This window comes from Dysidea avara, chromosome 8 (genome assembly GCF_963678975.1).
Source record: "Dysidea avara chromosome 8, odDysAvar1.4, whole genome shotgun sequence".
Taxonomy (NCBI): domain Eukaryota; kingdom Metazoa; phylum Porifera; class Demospongiae; order Dictyoceratida; family Dysideidae; genus Dysidea; species Dysidea avara.
Window position 1 is genome coordinate 32,257,535 of NC_089279.1, and position 27,427 is coordinate 32,284,961.

Genomic DNA, 27,427 nt, shown 5'->3' on the forward strand with positions numbered 1-27,427 from the left:
ATAGCAAGTGTGCCATGCAGTACCTTGCATAACAGTAAAAAAACCGAGTAACAAATAATAGCAAACGTGCCAGTCTCCCTCTCACTTGAGTAAAGCATGCTGGCAAGCGTACCAGTTCCTCATGCAGACTCCTCCTTGTGTAATATATAATGGCAAGCGTATCAGTTTCTTTTAAGTAACACATAATAGTAAACGTGCCAGTCCCTCTTGAGTAATAGATAATGGGAAGCATTCCAGTCCCACTTGAGTCATAACAGCAAGTGTCATAATGGCAGGTGTACTGATAACAAATGGCCAGTATCACTTGGGTAACACATAATGGTAAGTGTACCAGTTAATGAGCTATCACAGTTTGAAGATAATGAGCTATCATATACAAACACCACATTGTATAAGAGCGCCTAATATTATGATGTACTTTAAGTTTCTGAACAATTTGCAGTAAGGTGGGAATGTATTTTAAACAAAGTGCAAATTTTCTTATGGCCTTCCCAATAGAGGTTATCTGTTTGATGTTACACTAACTATTTTCCGTATAATTATAGGCCATCTTCGTGAATGCAGGCAAGAGTGAGTTACAAGCCGAAGAATGCTAGTGAAAATAAGAAAGCTGTGGTGCATTAGTTATGTTATCCGTTGCTTAGCAACAGTGTTGGGCAAGTTACTTTGTAAAAGTAACTAGTTACATATTACTTGCAACTGAACTATTTAGTTACAGTTACATATTACCCATAAAATAAAGTAACTGTAATAATATTACATATTATATTACTTTGTGTCCACAGCCTTAAGTTGTCATGTGTGAAACTACCACCTTATCACGTGACATGATTGCGTTGTTGGACAATATGCAAATCTTGGTTATAAGTAAGAAGCTGGTGAATAAGCTTCATTCAGTAGGCCTCGTTACTTCGTTGTGGCTAGACGTTACTCAGAGGATAACTAACGAGATTAGTAACTTCGTTACTTGTAGTAATAATATTACGTAATATTAGACTCGTTACAGTAACTATATTACTTAGGTAACGCGTTACATTTGTAAGTAAAATAACTTGCATTATATTACCTGTTTTTATAGTGTATTTCGTTATATTACTTTGTTACCACAAAAGTAATAATATTACGTAACGCGTTACATAAGTAACGCGTTACTCCCAACACTGCTTAGCAATATCGTTTTGCAGCTGGAAAAAAATAGGCCAGTCTATTAAGCTCCAGCTGCTCGCTAGCTTGTACTGCTCAGTTAACCCAGTCCCCTTTTTTCCGACTCTTCAATTGGCTATTAATATAAGTAACTCACTCAGTGTAGCAGTTTCCCCAAGTCTCTCTTCAATTATGCATAATTGCAAAAAGTTTTATTTTCTTGCATGGTTCCCATTGATTTTTACCTCAAAAACATGCTGTGTCTAGTAACTGTTACTAACTTAAAAAGTCGTAATCGAATAACCACTATACGAGTAATATATTTCCTGTCATTTTTAAGACTTCTGTGGACATGGTCTTTGAAGGATTTTACATTGGAACTTTTGATATGGGCTTCTAGCCACATGGCTAGACTACATAGCTAATAAAAATTTTTAGCATGTGCTTTCATACCTCCCTAAATCTGCCCTTGTAGGAGGGTACAAACACACACGAAATCACAGGTGCATGGCTACATCTAAGAAACTAACAAAAAATAACGACTCTGATGGTTGAATAGCTAGCTACTGTGGCTAACTACACTGAACACCAAGAACTAAGACAACTAGCATAGTACTATAGAAAAACCATTACTATTTACATAAAAGGCATGAATAATACAATAAATAATTAATGTGAAGTGTCCTCGGACTCACGCGACCACATAATTATAGCAAATACCTAAAATGGGCGGGGCAAGGTAAATAAATATAAAAATCGGTATTATTAGCTATATTATTGTACAAAACCTCACGTGGAGTTAACACAACATACTTGCCTTCGATAACTTCAGCTTCCCTGAGAGTAAGAACTTATTCGTTACCCAAGTTCAATAGCTACACGTGTACCCTGCACGTGTACACACTCTACTTAATGCACACCCAAGTTTTTCTCTAATTAGTGTCCACTTTGTGTTGTGACAACGATTACTGTTATTCGTGATTGACTGGTAAGTATTGTCTTGGTCTTGTGAGTATATATGTAATTGTAATAAGGTGGCGAGGACATTGCCTACAATAGTCGTGCGTAGCCACTACTTTTTTTGCATGCCGGGCGAGTGGGAAGGGGGTGACACAGAGGCACTCACTGTAGGTAGATCTGCGACCGCGGTCAAAGTGCAAGTCAAAGGTCAGAGCCACAAAAATCTTGCCAAGTCAACGGTCAAGGATAAAATTTCCAACCCACAATCGAAAAGTACTAAAATATCGTTACTAACAGCGTGTTTACACTAGGCATTTAGTTCGACCTATCTCGAACTGAAGCGATTTCAAAGGTAGTGTAAACGCGTACCGTACCGAACCGAACTGCACCGAACCGCTCTATAAAAGACCTACTAGGGATGTGGGTCTGAATCGATCTAGTTCGCTCCACTTGCTAGTATAAACGAAAACCGAACGCTCGTATCGCTCTAGATGGTTTCATAATTATTCACGTGAGTTAGTTCAAAACCGCGAGTTTGCGCGCGAAGGAATGGCCTATACAAACTGGACAGACGCTGAAGTTTTTCGATTAATTCAAGTTTGGAGTGAGGAAGGGATACAAGAGCAGTTGGAGGGCGCTAAGAGAAACAAACACGTATATGAGCAAATGGCGGAAGACTTGGCTATATATGGAATAGAAAAAACAGGGGAACAGTGTCGCACAAAAGTAAAAAAGCTTCGTCAAGAGTACAAGAAACTTGCTGATAAGCACAAGGAGACTGGCCAAGGAAGAACCAAGTGGAAATTCTTTGACAAATTAAACGAATTTCTTGCCACAAGACCTGCTACACGTCCACCAGTAGTTCTTGATACCCTTGATAGTACCACGCTCAATAGAGGATATGCATGCTATATTATTCGAACGAAAAATGATCAGCGGCGCTGCGCTTCCAAAAAAAGTTGACGGTGAACGACTATCAAAAATTCCATATAAAAGTACCGGGTAGTGAATGCGGCTCAAAGTATAACTCGCCTTTTAAGCTACAAGCAGGCTTTTTGTTGTCGTGAACGATTACCACAAGGCCACGAAAAACTCATATAAAAGTATGGGCAGTGAATGAATGTTCGAACTGGAACTTGCCACTAAAGCCACGGGCCTGCTTCTTCTCGCCGGATGTACTACTTCTTAGGCAGAAGGATATGTCACTTAGTAAGAATTGCTCGTAACTGATCTACCGTCCATGTAATGAATCGATTCGCATTCCGTTCACCGTCATGACGTATGAAAAAATCACGTGTTCATTAGAATGTATTCGGCAGTGCATATCCTCTATAATACAGACACAGAATCACCAGCAGTAGTATCAGATGAAGAACATGAACTGACAGGTGGTCATGATGATGGTAATGAAGAGGACCAGAGTAACACAAGTAATGAGGCAAATAATGGAACAACCATAGATGCTACACAATCTTCAGTGGAAAATGTACCATCAACTGATGTACAATCTACAGAGAAGAGTACCACTAGTAAGTGCTCATCAGGTAGAAAGCGAAAGAGAAACAAAGGGGAAGTAATGGAAGACATGATGACAAAGGTAATGAAATCAGTAACTGACAGCATGCAGAACAGTGATCGGATGTTCCTGGAGTTAGAGGAAAGAAGAATGAAATTTGAAGCTGAGCAGAGGAAGCAAGAGAGAGAATTTCAGCTGAGGATGGTACAGATGTTCAATGCATCACAGAGAGGCCATAGTAGTGGTTATAGCTGTAGTTATTCCCCTTATTCCTCACCTCCCCAAGTGAGTTTTATTATGGTTCGGACAACAGTTAAACTTTGATTCAAACTTTTGTTAAACAGTGATACAGTACACTCCTGTACTAGTATTTTGTTTACAATATTTCTTTAAAGTGTTAATAAATCAATTGCTATGAATCATACACGTATACATCAATTGTATAATGGTTGCTTGCATAGTTTAGTACATCATCAATTGAAGTACGTCACCAACAAATCTTGGACTCTATTTCCAGTGTTGGATCTTGTACTTACTGGAGCATCTGTGCTATCAGGCTGATCAAAGTCGTCGCTTTGTTGTAACCACTCATCATTAAAGGAATCATTGTGGATCTCACAGATATTATGCAATGTGCAACAAGCTAAAATTACATTAGGAACATTGCTGATATCCATGTCTATCTGCTTGGACAACCTCCTCCATCTTACTTTAAGCCTCCCAAAGGCTATCTCAACAATAACCCGTCCACGGGACAACCTATAATTGTATGTCTTGTGATCAGTTGGCATCGATATAGAAAATGGAAATGGCTTTAACAACCAGGGCAGTAGTGGGTAAGCTGAATCACCAATTAAAAATATAGGAATGTTGCCTCCTCTGACCGGCAAGGTATCACCTTGCAGTAGCTCACCATTATTGGCCTTTCTATACAGTGAAGAATTTGTGAACACTCGTGCATCATGCACGCTTCCTGGCCATCCAACATACACATCTCTGAAGATACCATTGTGATCTACAACTGCCTGTGTAACAATAGAGTACCACCCCTTACGATTGTAGTAATCAATGTGGTTCATGAAAGGTGGGGTGATTGGAATATGGGTTCCATCAACTGAACCAGCACATTGTGGCACACCCCACTTCTCCTTAAAGCCTGTTATCACCTCTTTCAAACCTTCTCCAGTAGGAAAACGGATGTACAGTGGTACCAACTTCTGCACAATAGCCTTGCACGTTTCTTTGACAATGATACATACTGTGCATCTTGCTATTCCAAAAAGATGGGCTACTGTGCGGTACTCTGATGGTGTGGCCAAAATCCAAAGTGTGATAGCTACACGCCTTTCTACTGACACAGGCCTCCTCATTACAGTGGTTTCCTTTTCTATCAACGGCCTTAATTGTTCACAAAGGTAATTGAATGTTGCACGGCTTACTCTAAAGTTTTCCAACCAATCTCGTGATCCAAAGCTTTGCAGCACCACATCTTCCCACCAATTAGAAGAGCGAGGATGCATCCAAATTGTCCTGTCTTGACGGTTGCACAACTCCATGACTGCTGTTGACAACAATATCCCAACCAGAGTCACCAATACCTTTCTTCTAGACTTGGCATAAGCTTTCCTTCGCCTTGATGATGTCCTTATGCTACCATTACTTCTGTTAACGAACGGTGCAAGAGCCGACAGCGCTAAATACATCGAGGAAGACATTTCTGCATAAAACAGCAGAACCCACAATCGGTTTGTACTCAAAACTGTATGAGAATTGATTGTGGGTTCTATTGTTTTCATTACGAGGCGAACCAGTTTATTTTGTGTAAACAAAGCTCTGAAAGCAAGTCAAATCGATCTGAATCGATAATTCACGAATCGAGTCACTGGTGTAAACACGCTGTAAGTCACCGGTCAAAGATCATATATCGAAAAAGGCTTTTAGTCACAGGTCAAAACTAAATGTAGACTTTGACCGTGGTTGCAGATCTACCTACAGTGAGTGCCTGTGTGTCACCCCCTTGAAAAGTAGGCATAGTAGTCTCGCATGGCCAGACCGCTTTTTTCTCTTTGTCAGTGGGTAGAGAGAAAAAAGGGTCTGGAACAGTTCGAATCCCACAATCGTCTTGACACGTCATGAGGCTACGTCACAAGTATGCAACCCATGCGCTTAAACTCCATTGTAATAAGAATGCCACAGCACAACAATAAACAAAGACTTAGCTTACCTAAACAACTAACATTCGATTCAATCTATTATCGACTCATAGGCAGCTTTAGATGCTGATAGGTTTATAAATACGCGCTTGAAATTGATTGACGCAAGCGGCTACTATTTGAAAACGCATCACGTTTCTTTGGTTAACACCCCCAAATTAACCGGGGAGTGCCAAGATGAGTGTGGGATTCGAACTGTTCCAGACCCTTTTGTCTCCCTACCCAATGACAAAGAGAAAAAAGCGGTCGTCACGCGAGACTATAGGCATAGATCGTATACTCTTCATACCCATATGAAGAATATACGATCTATGAAGTAGGCTACAGTACTTCGTAGGCTCTATCTGGATTTGTTTTTCGGAATCTGCTAAGGTGTGAAGGAGAGAACAAGGATGTTACAACTCATCAGAACACATTTTGATAAGTGCTTATATTACTTCATAGGCGGATTTGTTTTTTGGACTCTTCGCCAAAGTGTGTCAGCCACAAGGATATTACAACTCATCAGAACGCATTTTGATAAGCGCTTATTATACTGTTTTCACATGGACACCCAAAAGTGGGTTCCCACATTCAACCCAGGTTCAACCCAGGTTCAACCCAGCTTCTGTTCACAAGCAATCATCACATGATGGTATTCATTGAGTGATAATTATCTTCTAAGCACTTTATGTATTCACCAAAAACCACAACTCGCTTTTGAAACCATATACTGAGTTCGACCCTACTGTTTTATTATAGGGGAACTCGGTTATGACTTTGAGGTTCAACCTGGTTAACACCCCGTTCACACTATCCCAGGTTAGCCAGAGTGTTTACAACTCGAGTTATTGAACTTGGCTTGGCACTTATTCACACTATTGCATCTGACACGAGTTTGATAGTGCAAGTGCAGAATAATAATTAGCTAAAACAAGTGCACGAGCTTTAGATTATTTAGGCGCTTAATAAAAAGGGACTACAATTGCAGTGAGGAAGCATAGAAGCAGCTGAAATAAGTTGTACACTAATGTTTAAGCTAGTGGGTGCTCCTTCCGCCAGGAATATTAATGCATCTTGAGCATAGCTGTCACAAAGTCTACCAGAACTACAGTACATCGTAGCCATTTTGAAGAACAGTTAACCCTCTCACCACCACAACCGGTGGTTTCGATATATAAATGCCCATAGCATCTCATTATAAGCGCTCCATAACTTCAGTTGAGCATTTTAGTAGCTCCTGCGCTTATCATGTAGTGGCCATGCCCTAAAGTGAACGGGAACAGGGATAACCAGTCTCTCGCGCACTATCGCGTGATTAGATGATGCAATCGCGTACTTTTGAAATATTGATAACAAGCATTGTAGATGATTCTTCAAAGTGATAAAGACACTACTAATGAAGAGAAACAGTAAGGAGAAGGATGATATAGGTTGGAGTAGCGTGTTGCTACTTTTTTACTCCTTGAAACAATTACTTTGTGTCTGTATGCACATGCGCACTTGCTCAAATGCTGGAAAACCAGACTGAGAGATAATTGCTTTAGCTGTAAACAGGTTAGCAATATTTGTTGTGTTATTATAAACAGTCTTAGCCTGTAAAGTAGTAAAATTTCACATTTGATTTCACTTAGGCCGATTTTGGAACTTTGAAGTTATATAATTGCTTTGTGGTTGCTCTTGTGTAAACAGCAATTTGATAATTGAATTCCTTGTTCTATAATGAGTAAATTGATATATAGGTTTATAGGATTATATGGTATGGTGTGTAAGTTATAGCAAATTAGAAGCAATGGATTGGAGGCCTCTACAAATTTGGCGGTGAGGGGGTTAAAAGAGCATAGAATATACTCACTGTGTGGCCAACAGAAACAAGTTATATTGTTAACCTGAGTTGGCTGGCTCGGAATGTGTTCAGACTGTATCCTATACCAAGCCAACCCATGCCAGCCCACCTCTCCTTGTTGTGCCGTGCTGGACCCGGTTCAGCATGGCTTATTTGATTCACACTTCCTTTTGTTTCGAGCCGTGCCATGCTCTACCCGGGTTTGAAGGTAGTGTGAATGGGGCGTACGGTGATCAAATGAATGTGTTAACCCGGGTTGAATGTGGGTTTTACCTGGTTTAAAGTGACCATATGAAAAGGATGTAAGTCCGACACACGAACGTCCGGTTTGGACTATTCAACTGATCAGTCTATGGTCTCTTTGGGTACCAAGTTGTAAGTAAATCACACCAGCACAGATAATCCCATTGAGGTGTTTTAATTTGTTTGTTTAAACTCTGGAATTTGAGCAAGGCCATTCTCCATTCCAGAGTAAACAACTGAATAGTTACACACGTCATAGATTTCAGAGGCATGTAGCGCTGAAGGTTTGGAAACGGAAGTGAACACACTTACTTTTTGCATGCATTCAATGTTGAAATATGGCCAATTGTTGTAGCTCTAGTTCTGGTGATGTTATTTCTGCTGTCAACGCTAATGTTGGTGAATTTGGTATGTTCTGAGTGATAAGCAGGTTTTGTCCTCTTAAATGGCTGGAATTATTTCATACTATGTGTTTACCTTTTAGATGCTCCCATATAGCCTGCTTCGAAAAGCTCTGCAACAGGTCTTGATGACCCAACATTTAAGACAAGTAAACTTTTGTAACACAACTCCATTGTCGCCACTGAAGCATGTGTACTGCACTTCTTCTTGCGTGAACTGCTGTGGGAGACTTACTGAAGAGGTATATATAGATTTAAGAGGAGCCCTAGTAACTAGGGCTATGCAGCAGTAAATTGTGGGGATCGTATTACTGTATTCATACCACAGAAACATTCACCAACCACTAAACTGTGTGTTTTTATGCAAGGCTAACTCTCCTTGTGGAACTCCAGTCCTGTACCAACACTTGACTAACCTATTGTTTCAAGGCATTGTTGAGATACAGTTATTCTGTGGCTGTTGACACTTCCAAGCAGCCTAGCTCATTGACAAACAATGAAGCCAATGCTCTGAGGTATGTGGCAGGATATGTGTGCCGTCATCTTTGTAAAAAGATTGAAGCATCTGCTTATCCACTAAAGGAGGAAATTGTTGATGAACATGGTCAAAGATAAGTATGACACCTCAAGAAGCGTTTGTGAAGAATGGACTGATCTGGTTGATCGTGATGGTTTGTGGCATGTTCAGGAGAACATGTACTCCTTTTTCTTATCATTGGAAGAGGAAACATGTATGCTGCTTCCTTCTTTGTTAACCAAAGGAAAAGAAAAGAGCGAATTGGTGAGGAGCTTATGTGCAGTGAAGATGTTCAGTTTTATTTGCTGATTGTTGGAACTGAATTTGATAAAGAAAATTATGAATGCATAGTGAACTGCTCAAAAGAATTGTGGAACTGTTCGTAACAATCAGCGGCTTCTCTTATGCTAGTGCATGGCTAGAAAAATACAAGCAAGAACATAAGAAAGGGAATCAGAAGTCAAAAGGCCTTGGTAAAAGAATTAGTTAGGTGTTTTGAAATTACACTGCTGCTGTTGATTTTCATTAAACATACTTTACAATAAATGTAATAAACTGAGTTACAGTGTAAAACACATGTTGAATTTATTTGTTTCTTTCTCTTTGGAAGTGAAACGTTCTCTGCTTCAACATCGATTTTGTGCTTCCTGCGACAACAATTTCCTTTTTGTATATGCCCTGCAACAGAGTTTATTACATAAATTACATTTGTGTTCTTCAAAAATCCATCACAAATTGGGTTCTCATTAGCTCGTCCCCTCTGGCATTGGCACCTGAAAAATTACTCAGGAGGGGTCTTGAGAAAGGTGCTTACTTAAGATATAACTAATGCCAGGAATCTTGAGGATGTAGGGGACAAATTCCAAAAATGACCACACTATAATCAATAGATATTAAATATCAAACAATCATAGTACCCACCGGTTATAGAAACTACTTGTAATGTCTCCTGGCTCAGTAGCTGCCGTGCAGCATCCTTTAACTATCCACCCTTCTGCTCTGAGGATGCTTTCCATTCATCTAAGTATGGCATGAATTTATGCTCCAACCACTGTAATACAGTCATGCATATATAAAGTAATTGGAGTCTAACATATACACCATACTGAGAGACGGTGATCACCAGACTTAAAATATGCCTGGCTTTTGAAAATCCTTTATAATTCTGTGTCACGTTCAAGCTATCAAAGAACCTATTACAAAGCACAAAAATTAAACAAGCACAATAATATAGCAACGTACTTATCAAACATGTTCACAAAGTTGGCTTTTTCGCTTTGCTCATCTGGACTAGCAGCTAAGGAAATTCCTACTTGCTCACTAAGCACCTATACAACAGATTGTACACAGGTTACTGTAACTGCATCTTTTACAATTACCTGTGTAGCAAGATTCAGTCGCATCTTTGAAAATGATGTTAAGTAGATATGTTTGAGTTTCATTTTCTGTACTCTTCTCATACCAAATCCAGCTTCTGTGTCTTCCAAATAAAGTTTCTTCAGGTGGTCGGTCCCATGAAATACATTTCCATTGCACTAAAACAAATGTATGCATCAGTACAACAAGTACATATTTAAGTGGTCATGTAATCTATGGCTTAAGTACTACCATGGTCAAGTGCCTTGCACAAATACATAATTAAAGCTAACCTCCAATTTTTTTGATTTGCTGGCCCAACAATTCCTTAATTAGATGTGAAGATCAGATATGAAATATAGATACCGAGATGCATGACTCTAGTGCATAGACATTTGACAGACCTCCCCCCCCCCCCCATTACCGAGATCCCTATCTTTGCCATGAATACTCCACAGCTCCTATTAGTGGAAACTCCGTCACATGAACATATGAGTTTTTTTCTTTGGAGAAGTCAACCATTTCAATCAACTGTTGACCAACTTCTGCTGAAAAAGCAACTCTAGCCAGAATGTAATGTGTGTAATCCTGCAAGGTTCTTTGTGAAGGCAAACAAATGCACCCAGATTCCCTTAGCATCTCGTATGCCCATGTTGAAAGGTGTTGCAGATAAAGATACCACTTTATTAAAATTGGGTGCCACTTCATTGACCTAGAAAGAGTGCCTTTTCTTGCTGTCCCCAGAAAGCTTTCTCAAATGACCCTTTAGGATAATTCTTGTACACCTTGTCTCTGCTTATCTCCACCATGTCCTTTAGATCATCATTAAATCAGGGTCCACATCATTGTTAACAGCATCATTGATCTTTGCTCTCAGTCGTGTGACCTGAGATTTCAGGCAGACATTTTCCTTATGTAGCTGAGAAAGGCGCACTTTTATCTCAGGGCTTATTAATACAGTGTGTAGTATGACTACTGGGGTACATTTGGTCATCATCTTTGGGCACTCAAAATGCCATTCTGTTGAGAGACTTGAGATGTTTAGTGCAAGCTGAGCACCTGCTTGACGTGACAGTAGAATTAAGAAAAATCTCATAATCAGCATGAAATACTGATGGAGTTTGAAGTCTCTTACTATCAGCTCAGGCAACCACAAATGTCTCTGCATAGTGACAAAATGATATGATACATATACCCATACAAGCAGCAGTACAGTTTTACAGTTAGAGACTGATACAAAATGTACACAAACTTGATTTATCCAACATAGTGCCTTTACGTAGGCTAGATAAACCGAAAAACCGGTCATCAGAGTTGCCACAGCAGGGCTGATTAGTATCCAGAAGATTAAGCAATGCTTGCAGGTTTGAGACTACGGGTGTTTGAATATTTGTGCTATGTATACACAATTTAAAAATATGTATTTGTACCTGAGAGGTATCACTTTCAGAACAGCACACTTCTCTGGGTCTACTGTATTGTTGCAGTATGTTACTACCCACGAAAGGTCTGGTCTGACAGCAACACAGAAATTGACCTTTGCAGTTGTGTCATTGCATTTTAGTTTAGACAATTTCAAATCTTGGCTATCCTCACTGTATGCAACTGCAAAATTGCATATTCAATCAAAATCCAGGATTGCAATAAAAAAAAATCAACGTACCATTCAATGACTCGAGTTGTTGTAATTCAGTTCTCAGATCCATAGTACTAGAAACTGTATTACTTGAAACCGTACTGGTCAGTGGTTCATTAATCCACACGTACTTGTAACATTGCAGGGTCTTGACTTCCTTTCCTGCTACAAAGTCTCAAACAACGATGTCCTCTCCCACTCATCTAGTATAAAGCATCATATAAAATCACAGTGTATTACAGCAAGAGTAATAGACAATAGCTAATTGCTGGATAAGAATTTAAGAAGAGTCTGCCTTAAATTTACTGAGGAAAAAGAGTTCTATCAATCATTGCCAGATATTCATTAACAAAATGTGGAAAACTACTGTATAACGGGATGATTCGTGGAAGTAAACTTTGGTGAATTTCGCAATTTTAGGTGCATTTGCAAATGTTTTCTTGCAATAATTTTTCCTACAGTAAAATAACTTTTTCTTGGATCAGTTGATGCAGCGTTCATATAAGCGGGTAGCTACATGCCTTGCTACTCGCTTAACTGCTATGAGTGATGGTATTGTCAGTGAGGCACAAGACAAACAGAGATGCTAACTTCAATGAAAAAATCAGTGCTACTCATGCAAGAGTAATGGGGCAAATATAATTGCAGCCCAGTGATTCACTGTGTGAGAATGGCATGTTTTGGCCTCAGTTTTAGTGTCATTCCCACGGCTAGGCATGCCTATTGCTCATGCTCATTATCATGAATGCCTACTTCTCCAGCAAAGCAGCGATCATGCATGGTTATTAGTACGCGTAATACGCAACATATCAAAGTCAGGCCATATAGTCAAGTGTTTGTAGGCACGTGCCCAATTTTTAAATTACTTTATGCAATAAATCGTGAACATTTTCTTGCAAATAAGGAAATAGTAGATCATTTGCAAATGTTTTCTTCTGCGAATCATTCCTGTTATGTGATATTAAATTATCTTAGTAGAAGAAACAAAAATGAGTTCAGTTACACCACATGCTCTACATTTCCGTTTCAACATTGACTTGTGGTGGTACTTCATTAGAATGCATTGGATCACATTTGCCATTTCCTATCCTAAAATCTGTGCACATATACAAGTACAAAAACAAAGCAATATCAAAAGCAAAACATAGCTACACAAGCAAAATATACCATAGAATGAAAGGTCATATAAATTGTTATGGAAGGAAGACAAGTTTTGAAAAAGATGATTTGGAAGGGGAAGTTGCCTTTTGACGAAAAAGGTATCGATGAAAAGATATTCTGCTGCGGAGAGTTGTGGCCAAGTGTGGGGACATTAATTTGGTGTTATTGCTTGTCGATATTCAGGGTCTTCGTCAGTGCTGCTGCGGCCTTCTGCCTGTCCTTTGCTAGTGTAGCAAAGTTGTATATATTCAAACAACAGGGGAGCAGCCTCCTTGAAATCAGCACCCCTCACAATGCTTTTCAGTTGGGAATTCATCTGAGTCAGAATGGCCTTCCTCTGGTCTATAGTGTTCTGGGCACTAACATATCCTAACAACTGTAAGGATGTTTGTATACTTCCTCAGACATTTCAACAAATTTTATTGATCCACTGTTTCCGCCAGTTGCACAAAGGTCCAAAAACGGCTCTTCCTCTTCTTTATCACTGTCGCTTACTTCAGAACTCTTGTTAGGAGTAGCATTGTTACCGGTACTATGTTGCTGTTTAGCAAACCAGTCAGGTTATCACCACTGTATGTGGCCCCATTCTTAAGTGTCTCTATCTCAGCCTATGTGGCATTGACACTACTGCACATATTGGCAATGACCTTCTTTGTCTCTTCGTTCATGAATTTCCTGTTGAACATCTCAGCATGTGTAGACTGTCGCAGCCAAACAAAACCACCAATGCATAGTGGCCCTTTCAGTCATGTTACATCATTTTAAATATTTTTTCACATGTACTTTCTGCAAAATGGCTCTGTCATATGTAATTGTGCCAATCAGGGAGGTAGGACATGACGTCATAACGCATACAATTTTGCGTAAATTAATTGAATTCCAATGATAATTACTAGATGAAAAACTTAATGTATCAGCTACTTGCATCACTGTAGATGCCGAAGTTGATTGCATTTACTAATTACCACTAAGAATACAGCGAACAAAAAATACAGGTACCTGAAACTACGATCAGAATTTATTCTAAATAATGCTCTATTGCAAAATTCGCTGTAATATCACTGGGCTTAGCAGGGCTTAGTAGATGAAACGACTTCTTCACTATTGAATTACTATTTCTGACAATAAATACAACGATAATCTTCACGGCGTACTAGAACTAAACCCTATGGTAAAATGTACAGTACGCATACGTCACGCAATTATCGTGACGTCATGTCCTACCTCCTCTGTGTGCCAATGGCTCTGTCATATGTATTTGTGTCAATGGGCACTGTCATATGTATTTTGCCAATGGGCTCTGTCATATGTATTTGTGCCAAATACATGTTGATGTGAAATGGATATACAAAAACACATACAAAGAGGGGTAGTTATAAAAGCTGAAATGGAATGGAATGGAATGGAACCAATCGGGACACACCAAGTAGAAAAATTGTTTTTAACAGATTGTGCAGCATTTCCAACTGTCACACAGTAGCTATAATTGCGCTAGAGTCAGTTTGCTTCTACTTATAATATAAGCATGCTAAGAATCGCTCACTCTAAGTTACTATTTAATGCCCACCATATGGCATGTTGTCTTAACAATCCATCATGTTCTGTTTAATCCTGATGTAGAATTACTTTGTTATCATTCTAAAAGGTAAAGTTAATAGTATTTTCACAGTTGTGTCCAAACCTTTAGTAACAGTGAAGCCAGTTTTCTGAAGTGTGACAGGAACCCGTTCAAGTACACACTAGCATAAGCAATCGATTATCGGCCAGGTTGTATTCCAACATACGGAATTCTCGTTTAGAGCAAGATATGCACAAACTTTTTACACCCAGCGATAGGCAATTTGATACCCTAGGCGTCCACAACGTACCAGCTCCCCAGGTACTGGTGTTCTTCAGTAGCATTCGGCCAAAGACACAGTGTATGGCATCAATTATTGATTGTCAACGTCGTTTATCATCCACTTGTTAACTTGCGTACATCAATTATCGTCCGGTTTGAGGTATTTCACTTGGCATTCCCACACAATTCAAAACTAAATCTTGCCAATAGTACAAAATAGTCTACCAGTACTAATTGTAATTCCAACAAAATTTCAAGTAAGTCTTATGCGAGATTTTTGAAATACAGTTAAATCAATTTCTAATAAAACATACACTTCAGTATTTTAATGCTTTAAACACATTTTAAAACAAATTACGTAGACTAATATTTCATCCAGGATGTTACAAAGGTCAGCACAGTAATCCTGGTGCCACTGTGAAGAGACATAGCTAACTTGCTTCCTGCTGTATGGCAATGTAACCAATGCCGTACAAGCTATTCGTCTTTAAGTAATAACCAACAACCTCTATCCATTGTGTATGGGATACTTATTCACTATGTACACCTTGCTTCTGAGTAGTGTAACATATCTTCAACACTTGACAGCATGTGACAAGCCTCCAACCTCTAAAACCAAGTGTGCTGTAGTCAATGGTGCCTGAAAGTGGGTGTAATTTATTTTACAAACACTCCCTTGCTTTTGTAATCAATTCTCCTGCTGGTTAGGTAGTCTTATAAGACTTTACTTTGATTCTCCAAACTTTCTAAGCTATTTCCTCCTATGTATTTCCATGCTCATCACTTCCAACTGTTACAGAGGGTCCTTTCGCCTTCTTTGCCCACATAAATGATCAGAAATGGCTGTCTCTCTACAGCAACTAATCTATCGTGGTTAAAACTACCTTCAACAGTACAAAGGACACGAATTCCAAGTCCTATCAGGGGTGACTTCTTTGTAAACAGACGCGTGTATGTGTAAAGAAACATTATTCCACTGGGAAGGGTGATTATTCCGGCAGAGTCAATCACTAGAGCCTTTTGAATTACTGCAGTCAGTCTCTTCTTACATCGAACATTGTGTGTAAGGGTCAGTGTGCACTACAACAACAGAAACAACACGGATGAAGTTCAGTACGCTACTAATACCGTTTTCATGCCAAGAATAACAAACTACCGCATACAAAATAAGTCAGAAACAAACCTGTCGTCATTCACCAACAATACAACGTGACAGAAGTTGATTTAAACTGCTAGAACAGCAAAAAAAGACAGCACGTGGTTGCTTAGTTTAGCAAAATTCCATTTTTGAATCCGGATTCTATACAATGATAATAGATGTTGAGTTGGCCGATAATAGACGTCGGTCGATAATTGATTGCTTACACTAATTGTTATTGTATACATGCATCATAAGTACAGTCACCTGATGTTGTAGTTTGTTTTTGTGCGTGGCAGACAATATTTGTATTCATTTAATCTGTCGACTGTGTTTGTCTTCTCTAGACCACCTACCGCGGGGTTACTGAAGTCTGCCAACATTTGCAATGATTTTTAAGAGAGTTAAACCTCACTGAGTATGTGTTAGTGAATTGTATATTTACAGTGGTTACAAAATAATAGTTTAGTAGGGTAAATGATCATTTTTCAGCATAGGTGATTGTAAAATGGCATTTTTGCTGTGGGCATTAAATAGAAACTTGGAGTGAGCGATTTCTAGCCTGCCTATAAGTACAAGAAAACTAACTCTAACACATACTGTGTGACAGTTGTAAACGGTGCACAATTCTTCGAAAATGATTTTTCAAGTTGACGCGTGCCCTGTTCATTCCATTCTGGTTCCATTTTGCTCCAGCTTGTATAACTACCCCACAAAGAGTGGTTAGATGCTCTAAAGGGAGTGGAATGGACTACTGGAATAGTGGAATGAAATTTTGTAAAGTTCAATATCATTTTTTACATCCAGGTAAGTAGAAATCCTCCCCCTTAAGTAAGCAAATATGTACGTATTGTAATAGTACATGCGATTTATAATGAAGTATCTTGTAATCATCTACAATGAGAATTATACAAAATTTAAGTCAAAAGTTTGTTGTGGTAGTGCCACATTGCACACTGAACTAAACACGGTTATAATTTTTAAATTTTCAGACAAGTGATACAGTATTGAGTCGTACAAGTCAAACAAGTGTTGTACTGAGGAGAAGTATGCTAAAAGGCTGACTCCAGGGGAATCCTATTTATTTTCTTGCTTAAGGGGGAGCAGTTGTACTTATTTAGATTTAAAAAAATTAGTGATATTGAACTTTAAAAAATTTCATTCCACCATTCCAGTAGTCCATTCCACTGTTTACGCACTCCCCTTCTGAAATGTAATCATGAATGCAGTATATGGTAAATCTGTCTATGTACGCATTGAGCTGGCTATCCCACTAGGGACTTGTGAGAAGGCTAAAGCCTATGAATACAGGGAGTCATAAACATATCACTAAAACGTTGAAAAATACAGAAAAAATCCCAGACCCAGTAGTGACTTGATCCCCAGCAACATGCAGTCTAGGCAAGCACCAAAAGAACCACAACAACCGGAATCTGTGATTTTCTGGATCCTCAAAAACATTTAATACTTATGGATGCAATTACACACGATCTTGAAATTTCGCTGATTTGTAGTACTGCTTGACCTGCTAAAAATATTTCAAAATATTTTTGTTCAAATTTTTGACATGATATTTACAGCCAATCAAAATTTTCATCATACATTTCCTATGGGGAAGCCATAAAAGTACAGTGTCCGTTACAGCCCTTCCCTAAACTTACAATGGAGCCAAACCATACGTGTCTGTTGTTGACACCTTTGCTGTCACCACTAATCATCTGGTTGGCTGATATGTTTAACTATCTTGAGAAAAAATCCACTTTTAATTTTTAGCTGTTTTTCAGGATCCAGCTGCATCCATAAGTATGCCATTTATATGACTTCTATTTGGGTATTGTTTGCACAAGAATGCGTTTGCCATCATTACAAGTGTATATCATTTAGGTGATTTGAGCTATTTCACAAGCACTGACTATTGTCATCAAGTTGATGGATCAACATCAAGGCAGTTGTCATGAGCATTCTCTTGTCAACCTGTTAACACTTCCTACAGAGCTATTAGTTTATATCATCTCATTTTTATCTTCACTACGTGACAGGGTAAAACTGAGATATGTCTCAAGATGGATGAGGCATGTGACTGAAGGAACACCATCACTGTGGAAGGAGTTTGTGTGGCCTTATTATGACAGTCGTGAAGAATGTAGTGTGAAGGAGGTGCTGAAGGTGTGTGGACAACATGTCAAAGTTTTATCCTTCCCTTACTGTAGAGTACCATCAACACTGGTAGAGATGCTACAGTATTGTAGTAATGTACAACATCTTAGTCTACCATCAACCAAGTTAGATCCTGAACAACTAAAAAAGTCAATAAATCATATGGAATGTCTGCAAACACTAGAACTAAAGGTGGACAATGAAAGGGACATTAAACAATTACTTCTTATTACTGGTCAGTTGAGAGAACTTGCAATAATTTCAGATGGTTGTGATCATCTAGAGCTGTTCAAGCTTTGGAAGGAATTAGAATTTAGGCCATCAAATTTGAAAATTTATACTCTAGCAGAGTTATATTATAATTGTACGGTTAACTTGGTGGACTATGCTACTCAACTTACTGATATTCCTACCGGTACTACTGCTAGCTTTAGAGTGTATGACAGATATAGCAAAATACCCTTAATTTTTTCACCTTCATTTCCATATTTTCAACTCAAGGTTGAAGAATCTAGCAAAGTGACCACTACATGTGTTAAACCCAGTGACTTTGGTTTATTGGGATTGGAATATGATTTAGCAATGATGACTGATTGTCAGTATGGTGGAAGGACAATATATATGGTGAAGTATACGTATCATCTTGATTATGGTGTTCTAAGCAAACTCACAGACTCTACGTACATTGTCAAACTGTGTGACCTTGTTTGTGCTACTGATTTTGATATTTCTTCCTGGTCCTCACTTCGTTCTGGTCACTTGGAACAATTAGCTATTGCTTGTCCTAACCTTCAGAGACTCAATTTGAACAGTTGCCGTTGCTGTTTGGAAAGCTTGCAAGGCCTGCAAGCTATTGCTAGTAATTGTTACCACCTAAAGGGACTAAACATAGGTCGTATAAGTGTTTTGAAACTTGAGAATCATATTTTATTGTGGGAAATATTGAGTGATATGAATTTGACCCACTTAACAGTGGATGTTTGTATTCTGAGATCAAAAGTTGCAAACAAGAAAACTTTGATTTGTTTGTATCAGAAGTGTAGGACTATCAGAGGAATACAGTGTGAGGATTGTGGTTGTAGGAGTTCTAGCAAACTGTCCAATAAAGATCCAGTAACTTTGTCCTATTTTCCATCACTAAATTATTGTTATTGTTATGTGTATCACAAAAAGCCTACTATGGTACAAGATGTGATTAATAACTGTAAGGAACTCAAATGTTTTTTGTACTCATGTGAACGTCAGCTATCACTGAATGTAGCTCATAACCACAATCTACAACAGTTACGCATTAGTGCATTATGCACTGTTGTTCCTGATGAATTTATGGCCTCAATTTCAGCTCATGGTGGACTGGTACATGTAGTTATGAATATACGATCTATGACAGCTGAAGGTATAACATCTCTTGTGAGGAATTCTCCTAAACTGATAACATTATATTTGAGTGCTGAAACTATACATCATGTGGATGTAGAAAATTTTAATGTCACTTTGAAAAAATTGTTTTGCAACCGAAGATTATTTACAGCCGGTCACTACATTTTATATGATAATGGGAAAATAAAATTTAGCACTGAATTGATGGATCAAGGCACAGATCTTTTACCACTTTGGTAATTACGTAGATACAACTACTATAGCTGCAGCTTTATGAATTCTATACTAGTGCACTTGACATTTGATTATAACATATTAACATGTATTAGATATGTAGTAACACGAACTAGTTTTTGCAACTATAGTTGTAATTGACTGTGTATATCTTAGTTAGTAGTGTTTTGTGTACAAAATAAGAGTCAATGTGCTGTAAATAGAACATTTGTTGGAAAGCATTGATTAATATTGCTTTACAGATATGTGACCATTATTCACTGCTAATGGTGTTGAGGCATCTATATAAATCTAACAATTGTATAAGGTACATGACAGTAATGGTTGTTACACTCTTATTTCACATGATTTTCAAGCATACATATTAATTACAAAGAATGTTACTAGAAATTTGTGAGTATTAGGTTTGCTAGCAATGGTGAAACCTTATACCTGAAGATTCATGTATAAGTAACAGAGCCATTCTGTTTTAGGCACGGATTATTTTTTGCACAGCACATAGCCATTCCTAATTATATCGAAATGGTTTGTACTGCAGCAGTTTCTATGTACGTAACTACTGAAATTTCTAAATTTCAGGCACTACTATATATATCAAAATGTGACCAGATTTGCGAAAAAGTACCTTTTTCACACACAAAATTGACCCATTGTTTGAACTTTGAAGCTTCATAACTTTTTTATCCCTGCATATGATTGCCTGAACTTTTCCATGATTGCAGCTACACTATCTGGCTGCACCGTGATACTATGAACAGGTTAATCGGCGTAAGGAATCATATGTTACATCATTTTGTTTGCTGGTATGTAAAATGTGTGCCTTTTCGCAAATCCAGTCACAAATGGTTTGTAAGATTATGATCACTGTAGTAACTTAAATGAATGGTTCCTTTTACTTTTTATTTATTAAGACTTTACCGCAGCACAAGTGCTGAAGGCTTTTAGGACACCTGACAGCCTGTCTAGTTGTTACAGAAAGTGTATTTGAAAAGGTGGAGAAAGGAGTCTAGAGAATTCAGAGAGAAAAGACACATGGTAGTGTCTCGCACCACACCGTGAGTACCACAATATTCATGCTTATGTAGCTCTGTGATCCCTTATCTGATTGGAACCAAATTTGCTACATAAGTGCCAGCCAGGTAGCTATAGGGGAGTCTACATACCAAATTTGAAGAAAATCGCTCCAGACATTTCCGCAGATATGAGCAACCAAAATTTAGTTTTAATTCTTCATTTTTCTTCTTCATTTCGCACACTTTGCAAAATAGCTATCGTTTTGTTCATCCATGTTGAGTCCATAGGCACGTGCCTATAATGCACCTATCAATGTGTTGCCCCACTCACCACCCCCCCCCCCCCCTTTGGCATAAGTGGGGCTTTACAGGGGGGATTGACATGAAACTGTTGCCCCACTATGGGGCATTTGATGATCATTCATTAAGCGCCCAAGCATTTCCCCGTGTTGCAACTGGGGCCAATAGTGGGGATTTGATATAATAGGTTTGCCCTACTATGGGGCATTTGACATTCGGCTGTGTCAAATCCCCACTATAGCCCCATATATTCCCGAGGGGGTTGGGGTGGGGCAATACATTGATAGGTGCATAAGTACTTTGTATTGAAATAATTACTGGGAGAGTCTATTGTGCGCTTATTAACATCAATACCATAATATAGCCTAAATATTCTGAGGGGGAATTTTTTCGCTGATTTCATGGTTTTGAGGGTTATCGGCAAAGATTTTATGCCTTGAAATATTTAGACCTCTGTATAGTCTAATGCATTTTACAAATCTGTTATAGTCTAATGCATTTTGGGAATTTTTACAAATCTGTGAAAATTTTAGCAACATTGCTCAACCTTGAAATATTTAGGCTATACAGTGCCGTACTCCCAGATGAGTGACACAGTCAGTGGAGAAGGAACTCAATTTTCAGGATGTGCAGAGGTAAGTAGATTGAATGTTACTTTTGCATGAAACATGTACTGCACATTGCTGGGGCATCATTGTTTTAAACTTAATAGTGCATGTGCCAGAAAATTAAACTCTTCTTACTTTGTACTTTTGCCTCTACAAGAAGTGTTGTGCTGTAACATCTATGCCTCCAGCATAATAGAGTGGGCAGTGAGTATGGTTACCACAATCAGTAATTGACAGTTTATACATCACCACACACTTTGTGTGGTGTAACTGGTGTTGTCATGCTAAATGGTAGCTGGAGCTCTTCAAATTGCATCTCTGTGGAGTGTATAGCGTTGTGTGGTCAGACAACTATTTTTGCCCTTTTTGGGGAAAAGAATCTGGTTCACTTCGAATCTCATACACAGTCGTCTTAACACTATACCTGTTTTATTACATAAACATAAATAAATTGTGACCTGGCCTGTGAAAACAGGGATGTTGGAGCAAACTGTACCCCTGTCACACATCAGGTGATATCTCAGTATTGGATAAACATTTGCATCCTGCAACTTGTAATATAAAGCCAATGATAATAAGGGGTAAAAATTGCATGGCTATTGGCATTAAAATATATTAGCAATAAAAGTTTGAAAAATTGGTAAATTTCACCTGCCCCACATACCCTGCTTTTTTAGGGGCGGGCACATATAGATACGTGTATTCTGTTCACAAGAGATATACCAGCCAAGGCTAGTATATAGAAGAGTTAACATTAACTTGATGTGTTAAAGAGATAATTTTTGATTAATAACATGACTTAGAGAATTATCTACATGGAACACTAGATTGTAAGGAGACTAGGACCATGTATCTTGATTTCAGTTATAAACACATCAGCCACATTCACTCTATGTATTGATCATTAACAGTTTGTATACAATATACAGTAGCACATAACACTATGTCGTGCAGCCAAGAAATCCGGCATGAGTATATTGACAGGAAGAAAGAAAACAGCCTTTTCACACATGCATAGCTCCATGGCTCTTTCTCCAAAGCATATCGTTTTTGCATTATAGCTGTCCACCAGGTGGGACAGGCTACAAAGTAAATTTGATTAAATTCGCAACAGCCATTTGTGAAATATGGCCATGGGTGTTCAAAGTTTCATTTTAATTTCTTCGTTTTGTTTTCTTATGCCACTCTAGGGCTTCAATTTCTTGTAAAAACTGAAGAAGTGTAAAATCGCGGGATTGAGATACTCTAATAGAGCAGTCATTGTAGGGTAAAAAAGTGCACAAAATGTCAAAAAAGCTTACCAGAGTTCGAACCAGGGACCTCCGCACCTAATGCCCACATCCTTAACCACTGAACCACTGTTACGTATCTTGGATGATCACCTCACTTAATATCTGCTTCATAAATGAAAATTCTGCTTATAAATTTATACATTTGTAACTACCAATAGAAGCATTTATAAGTCTGTCTTCAATAATCATTATTGTGTCTGTATAGAAAAGCAAAAAATGTGATTAAAACAAACCCTAAGGGGCCTTATAAAGTACAAAAAGAAGGAAATCTACACAAAATAGCCAAGCTGTGAAAAAATGGTGCAGCCTTAAAAAAGCCTGGGTGAAAGAAGTTGTGAAATCAAAGATGGTGGCTAACATGAAAAGGCTACAATGATGTTAATGCTAATCAATTTTAACAATGCATACAGCCATTATTGAAATTTAATAGCATTATCATTGCAGCCATTTCTTGGCCACCACCTAACTTTTCACCTATTATGCTCTTCAGTGTTCCCATTATGATTGCTTGCATTGTGCTCCTAGGTTAACAACATTTCTTACCACAATCTTTGAAACTTTAATCAACTATCGCTTTCACTATTCTATTAGAGAGTATTGGTCTACATACAATGCATTTGAGTGCTCTATTGTAGTCTGCACTGCTGTATTAGGGAGTATCAATCTATTATTTTTCAAGAAATCAAACTCCATAGTCACCTAATATTATGCTAGCGTTATGCATAGCACTCCAGCCTGCTATGCTTGCTGGCATACTTGATGCAGGCCTACTACACACTTGTAAAGGGCGCTTGGAGTGACACCTGCACAGTAAAATGAATTTCACTACTAATATCTACCACAGTATTTGCTATTTTTAAACAGTGATGGTCACTACTTGGTTGGTCACTACTTGGTAGTGACCATCACTACATGAGTGACATTTTGTTCACTTATGAGTGAGATCACCTCTCGGTTGAAAATTTATGTTTATTCCTGCTACTTGTGTAAGTTGTGTTTACAGAAATTGCTGTCAGTCTAGCTCTCTATTGCCTTCCAGACAGGTCTTTAAGAAACTAAATCACGTGAAAGGTTAACTGACTTCCAGGAATTTGCAATCATCAGCACAAGATGGAAAATCATGCGTAAGAAATTAAATGCACATGTGTCTCACATGTATTGTGTGAGAGTTGAGGTGTCTGAGGAAGGATTGTTATTATTATTATTGAATGGGCTGGAATGCCTTAACAAGGCCACAAGCCTTTGAGTGTACCCATATATGGATTGTTTCCAAAACTCATCTAACCACTGCTTGAATAATACTATGGACAACCAAATTTGGTAAAGGTTAATGGCTCTGTTTGAAAAGAAGTGCTGCTGAACAAGTAACGTCACTTTCAACAACTTAAGCTGGTGGCCTCTGGTGATGTTAGAACTATTGAGTATGAATAATGTAGATGGCTCCATGTCATGGTATCCATTTATTATTTTGTAAACTTCAATCAAATATCCCCTTTGACGTCTACAGAAGAGTGAATACTGATCTAATTTTTCCAGACGGTTTTCATAAGACAAATGTGATAGACCATGAATATCTTTGACCAGGTATGGGTCCCAAACTTGTACACAGTACTTCAAGTTTGGTTGTACACACATTTTGTATAAAAAGACAAGCATGTTATTTACAGAGTTGATCTTAAAGGCCTTCTGATCAGACCAAGAACCAGGTAAGCTTTTACTGCAGTTCTCTGACAGTGTAAGGATTGCTTTAGATTGTTTGTACATCAGATGCCAAGATAGCCATTTCTAAATCTGTAGACAAGTTGGTAGTACTATCCGCCATGATGTATGTTACTGGAAATGAGTTGCCAATAGCCCATTTCCGTGCAATTGCAAGCTATGAATACTTGGGTTGCACAACATCTGGTGTCCCTTGAGAGGCCTTAAAATGTATTGAAGCCTATGGGGCTTAGATCTTTACACTTTATGGGAGCCCAAACCATACTGTTTATTCTTGTTATAAGAATGAATACATGGCAAGGTGCTGTCCTGGCTTAGATCTTTTCTCACTAATAGGAAACAAAGAGTAGTAATCAATGGTGTATTTTCTGATTGGACCAATGTTACTTCTGGCCATGGGCTCCCCAAGGAATTGTGTTAGCTCCTCTTTTGTTTCTGTTATATGTAAATTAAATGATTTTGGCTGTGTCATAAAGAACTCTATGATTAAACCTTTTGCTGATGATGTACTACTTTATGCCCCCTCCACCCGGCTCAAATAATTTGGCTAACTATTTCAAGTCATATCTTAAGTTCTCAACTGTCTACTACCACCAACATTTCAAATTACTCTATAGTTCATTTTTTATTTGATCAGCAATGTATATAGAATTTGTGAAACTATTAGTTTGTATAGTGACTCCTCATCAACACTTCAGATTGACAGTTGTGGCAAGCACCTCTCAGCAGTAAAAACATGCTTGAATCATTCCAGCAGTGCATTCGTACTTGTGTAATTTAGTTCTATACCAGTCACTAACACTACATAAATAAATTTTAGATAAAAATACACTGAAATTCAATCTTGGAGCATTAGTTTTTTTTAAATTTCCTAGGGGAGCATGCCCCCATACTCCCTAGTTTAGCATGCTTCACATGCTCAGCAATTATTTTATGCTATCATTGTCTGGTCCCAACCACGAGGTACTTGCTACGCCTTTGTATACTAGCTTTCAGCACAATAGTCTTATATGGATAGGTATATGTATAAATACACATTGCCATTACTACTATCATGAATGAGAGTTGCAGATAACTGAATCTGAAGTGTGAAATTTTACTAACAGGGTACTGTTGAATTGCACAGACCAATTTTTCACATATGCATCAAATGTGACTGAATTTTGGAAGATCACCCATATGGGCACATTTGATACATATTAAAATATTTAACGATTAATAAGTAATAAGCTTCTTGGTGAAAATCCACTTGTTAATGATTATAATCAATTCTCAATTCCTTGAATTACTGTATTTCGCTTTATTTCCATGCAAAATATTTTTGTGATAAAAATGTTTGTGTAAAAATATTTTTGTATGATTTACGTGAATGACTGCTCTATTAGAGTAGTTCGATTTTATGTAAAATTTTTCGTGTAAGAAATTTTCGTACAAGTTTTGCATATGAAAATTATTTTACAACGAAAGAAAGCTAATTACGGTACAAGAAAATTTTTGAAATATTTTTAAAACTGGATAAACAGCATCACCCTACACATATTATTTCATGTGTGACAATGTAGGTGATTTTCCAAAATTTGGTCACAAATTTGTTCCAAGAATTACTTTGATATCCAGTTACTGAAACTACAGATAGTCATACACAAATAACTCTGTTATTGGGTAGGGGGTCTGGTATAAATCCTAATACATGACTAGAGGTGTGCGATGACAAATTTAGACATATCTAGATATTTCTTTTAAACTTATCTCGATTATCTAACATATCTCGATAATTGAAACAATTATTTGTTGTAGTTAACTGTCAATATTTTAACCAGTAAAGTGAGCAAATTGCAATTTGAAGAGTACAAAAAGTGAAAAATGTTAGTTTTAACAATGTTTCCAAGTGGTAGGAGAGTTGGAGCCCCATAGGAGGTGTCTACACCATCAGATATTCTTTGGTATACAAGTAATTTATGGAAGTTTACCATTTATCTAGATAAATAAACCTGTCATCCTTATCTCAATAAGTCTTACGACATCTCGATAATTGGATATATCTAGATAATCGCACACCTCTATACATGACATCACATCTTAAAGCATGCAACATTTCTAGTCCATGTGCTTAAAATCTAGCAAAGCTACGTGTACCATAATAATAGTACAACAAAAATGCAACGCTCTGACTCACCTAACCTGTCTGTCACTAAACAGGCATTACTACATGTGTCATTACATTATGTATGCTTGTGATTATACACAAGTGGCTGTTACTCGTCACAGTGCTTCCTAAGTTAACACTACCCAATGTCAAGAAACCAACCATCGTATACGTACCAGCATAATACTTGTGTGTGTTGTCTATTTGTATAGAATTGCTCATAGTCATGCTTTTAACTGTTGTAATGCTATGACCATGTCATTTCATCAAATAGATTGTACACGCGTATGGATTGAAGGTAGTGTAAGCAGTAGCACAGACTTATTAGAGTGTCAACGTACTGATGGTACATGGGGTACTGTGTGCAAGACAGGATTTCATTGGGAAACAGCTAATGCAGTATGCAAGCAGTTGGGATATGACAAGTCCTCTAATTACAAAACAGCGTAGGTTAATATTATAAAGTATATATTATTGACTAGCCTTGGGGCATGCACTTTATATCTTTAGCTGTGGTATGTGTGTTTGTCCCATACATGTAAAGTTTCAAACCAAGCTCACAGTTTCATGCTGAATTAAACACCATGTTACAGCAGGTACGCTTTGTCACTGTGTATTGAGGGAATTGT

The 27,427-nt window shown here is 38.0% G+C and overlaps 1 protein-coding gene across 3 annotated transcripts; it reads left to right on the top strand.

Annotated features, from left to right (window-relative positions):
- Positions 1–2,060: 2,060 nt before the first annotated feature.
- LOC136264505 (uncharacterized) lies at positions 2,061–27,427 on the top strand. 3 transcript variants are annotated; one of them, XR_010705156.1, is made up of 3 exons: positions 2,065–2,131; positions 21,595–21,668; positions 27,073–27,427. XR_010705156.1 is itself a non-coding variant. In XM_066059264.1 (3 exons), the coding sequence occupies exon 3, from the start codon at positions 17,879–17,881 to the stop codon at positions 19,724–19,726; it is 1,848 nt and encodes a 615-aa protein (XP_065915336.1). In that variant the 5' UTR covers positions 2,074–2,131; positions 16,297–16,367; positions 17,834–17,878; the 3' UTR covers positions 19,727–20,070. The 3 variants fall into 3 exon arrangements, 2 of the variants coding, with proteins under 2 accessions (XP_065915335.1, XP_065915336.1); XM_066059264.1 differs by lacking the exons at positions 21,595–21,668; positions 27,073–27,427 and adding exons at positions 16,297–16,367; positions 17,834–20,070 and having other exon boundaries at positions 2,074–2,131; XM_066059263.1 differs by lacking the exons at positions 21,595–21,668; positions 27,073–27,427 and adding an exon at positions 17,834–20,070 and having other exon boundaries at positions 2,061–2,131.

What these genes read in the sequence shown, in the direction of transcription:
- LOC136264505 (XM_066059263.1), top strand. Translation starts at nt 17,879, where the DNA reads ATGGATCAACATCAAGGCAGTTGTCATGAGCATTCTCTTGTCAACCTG.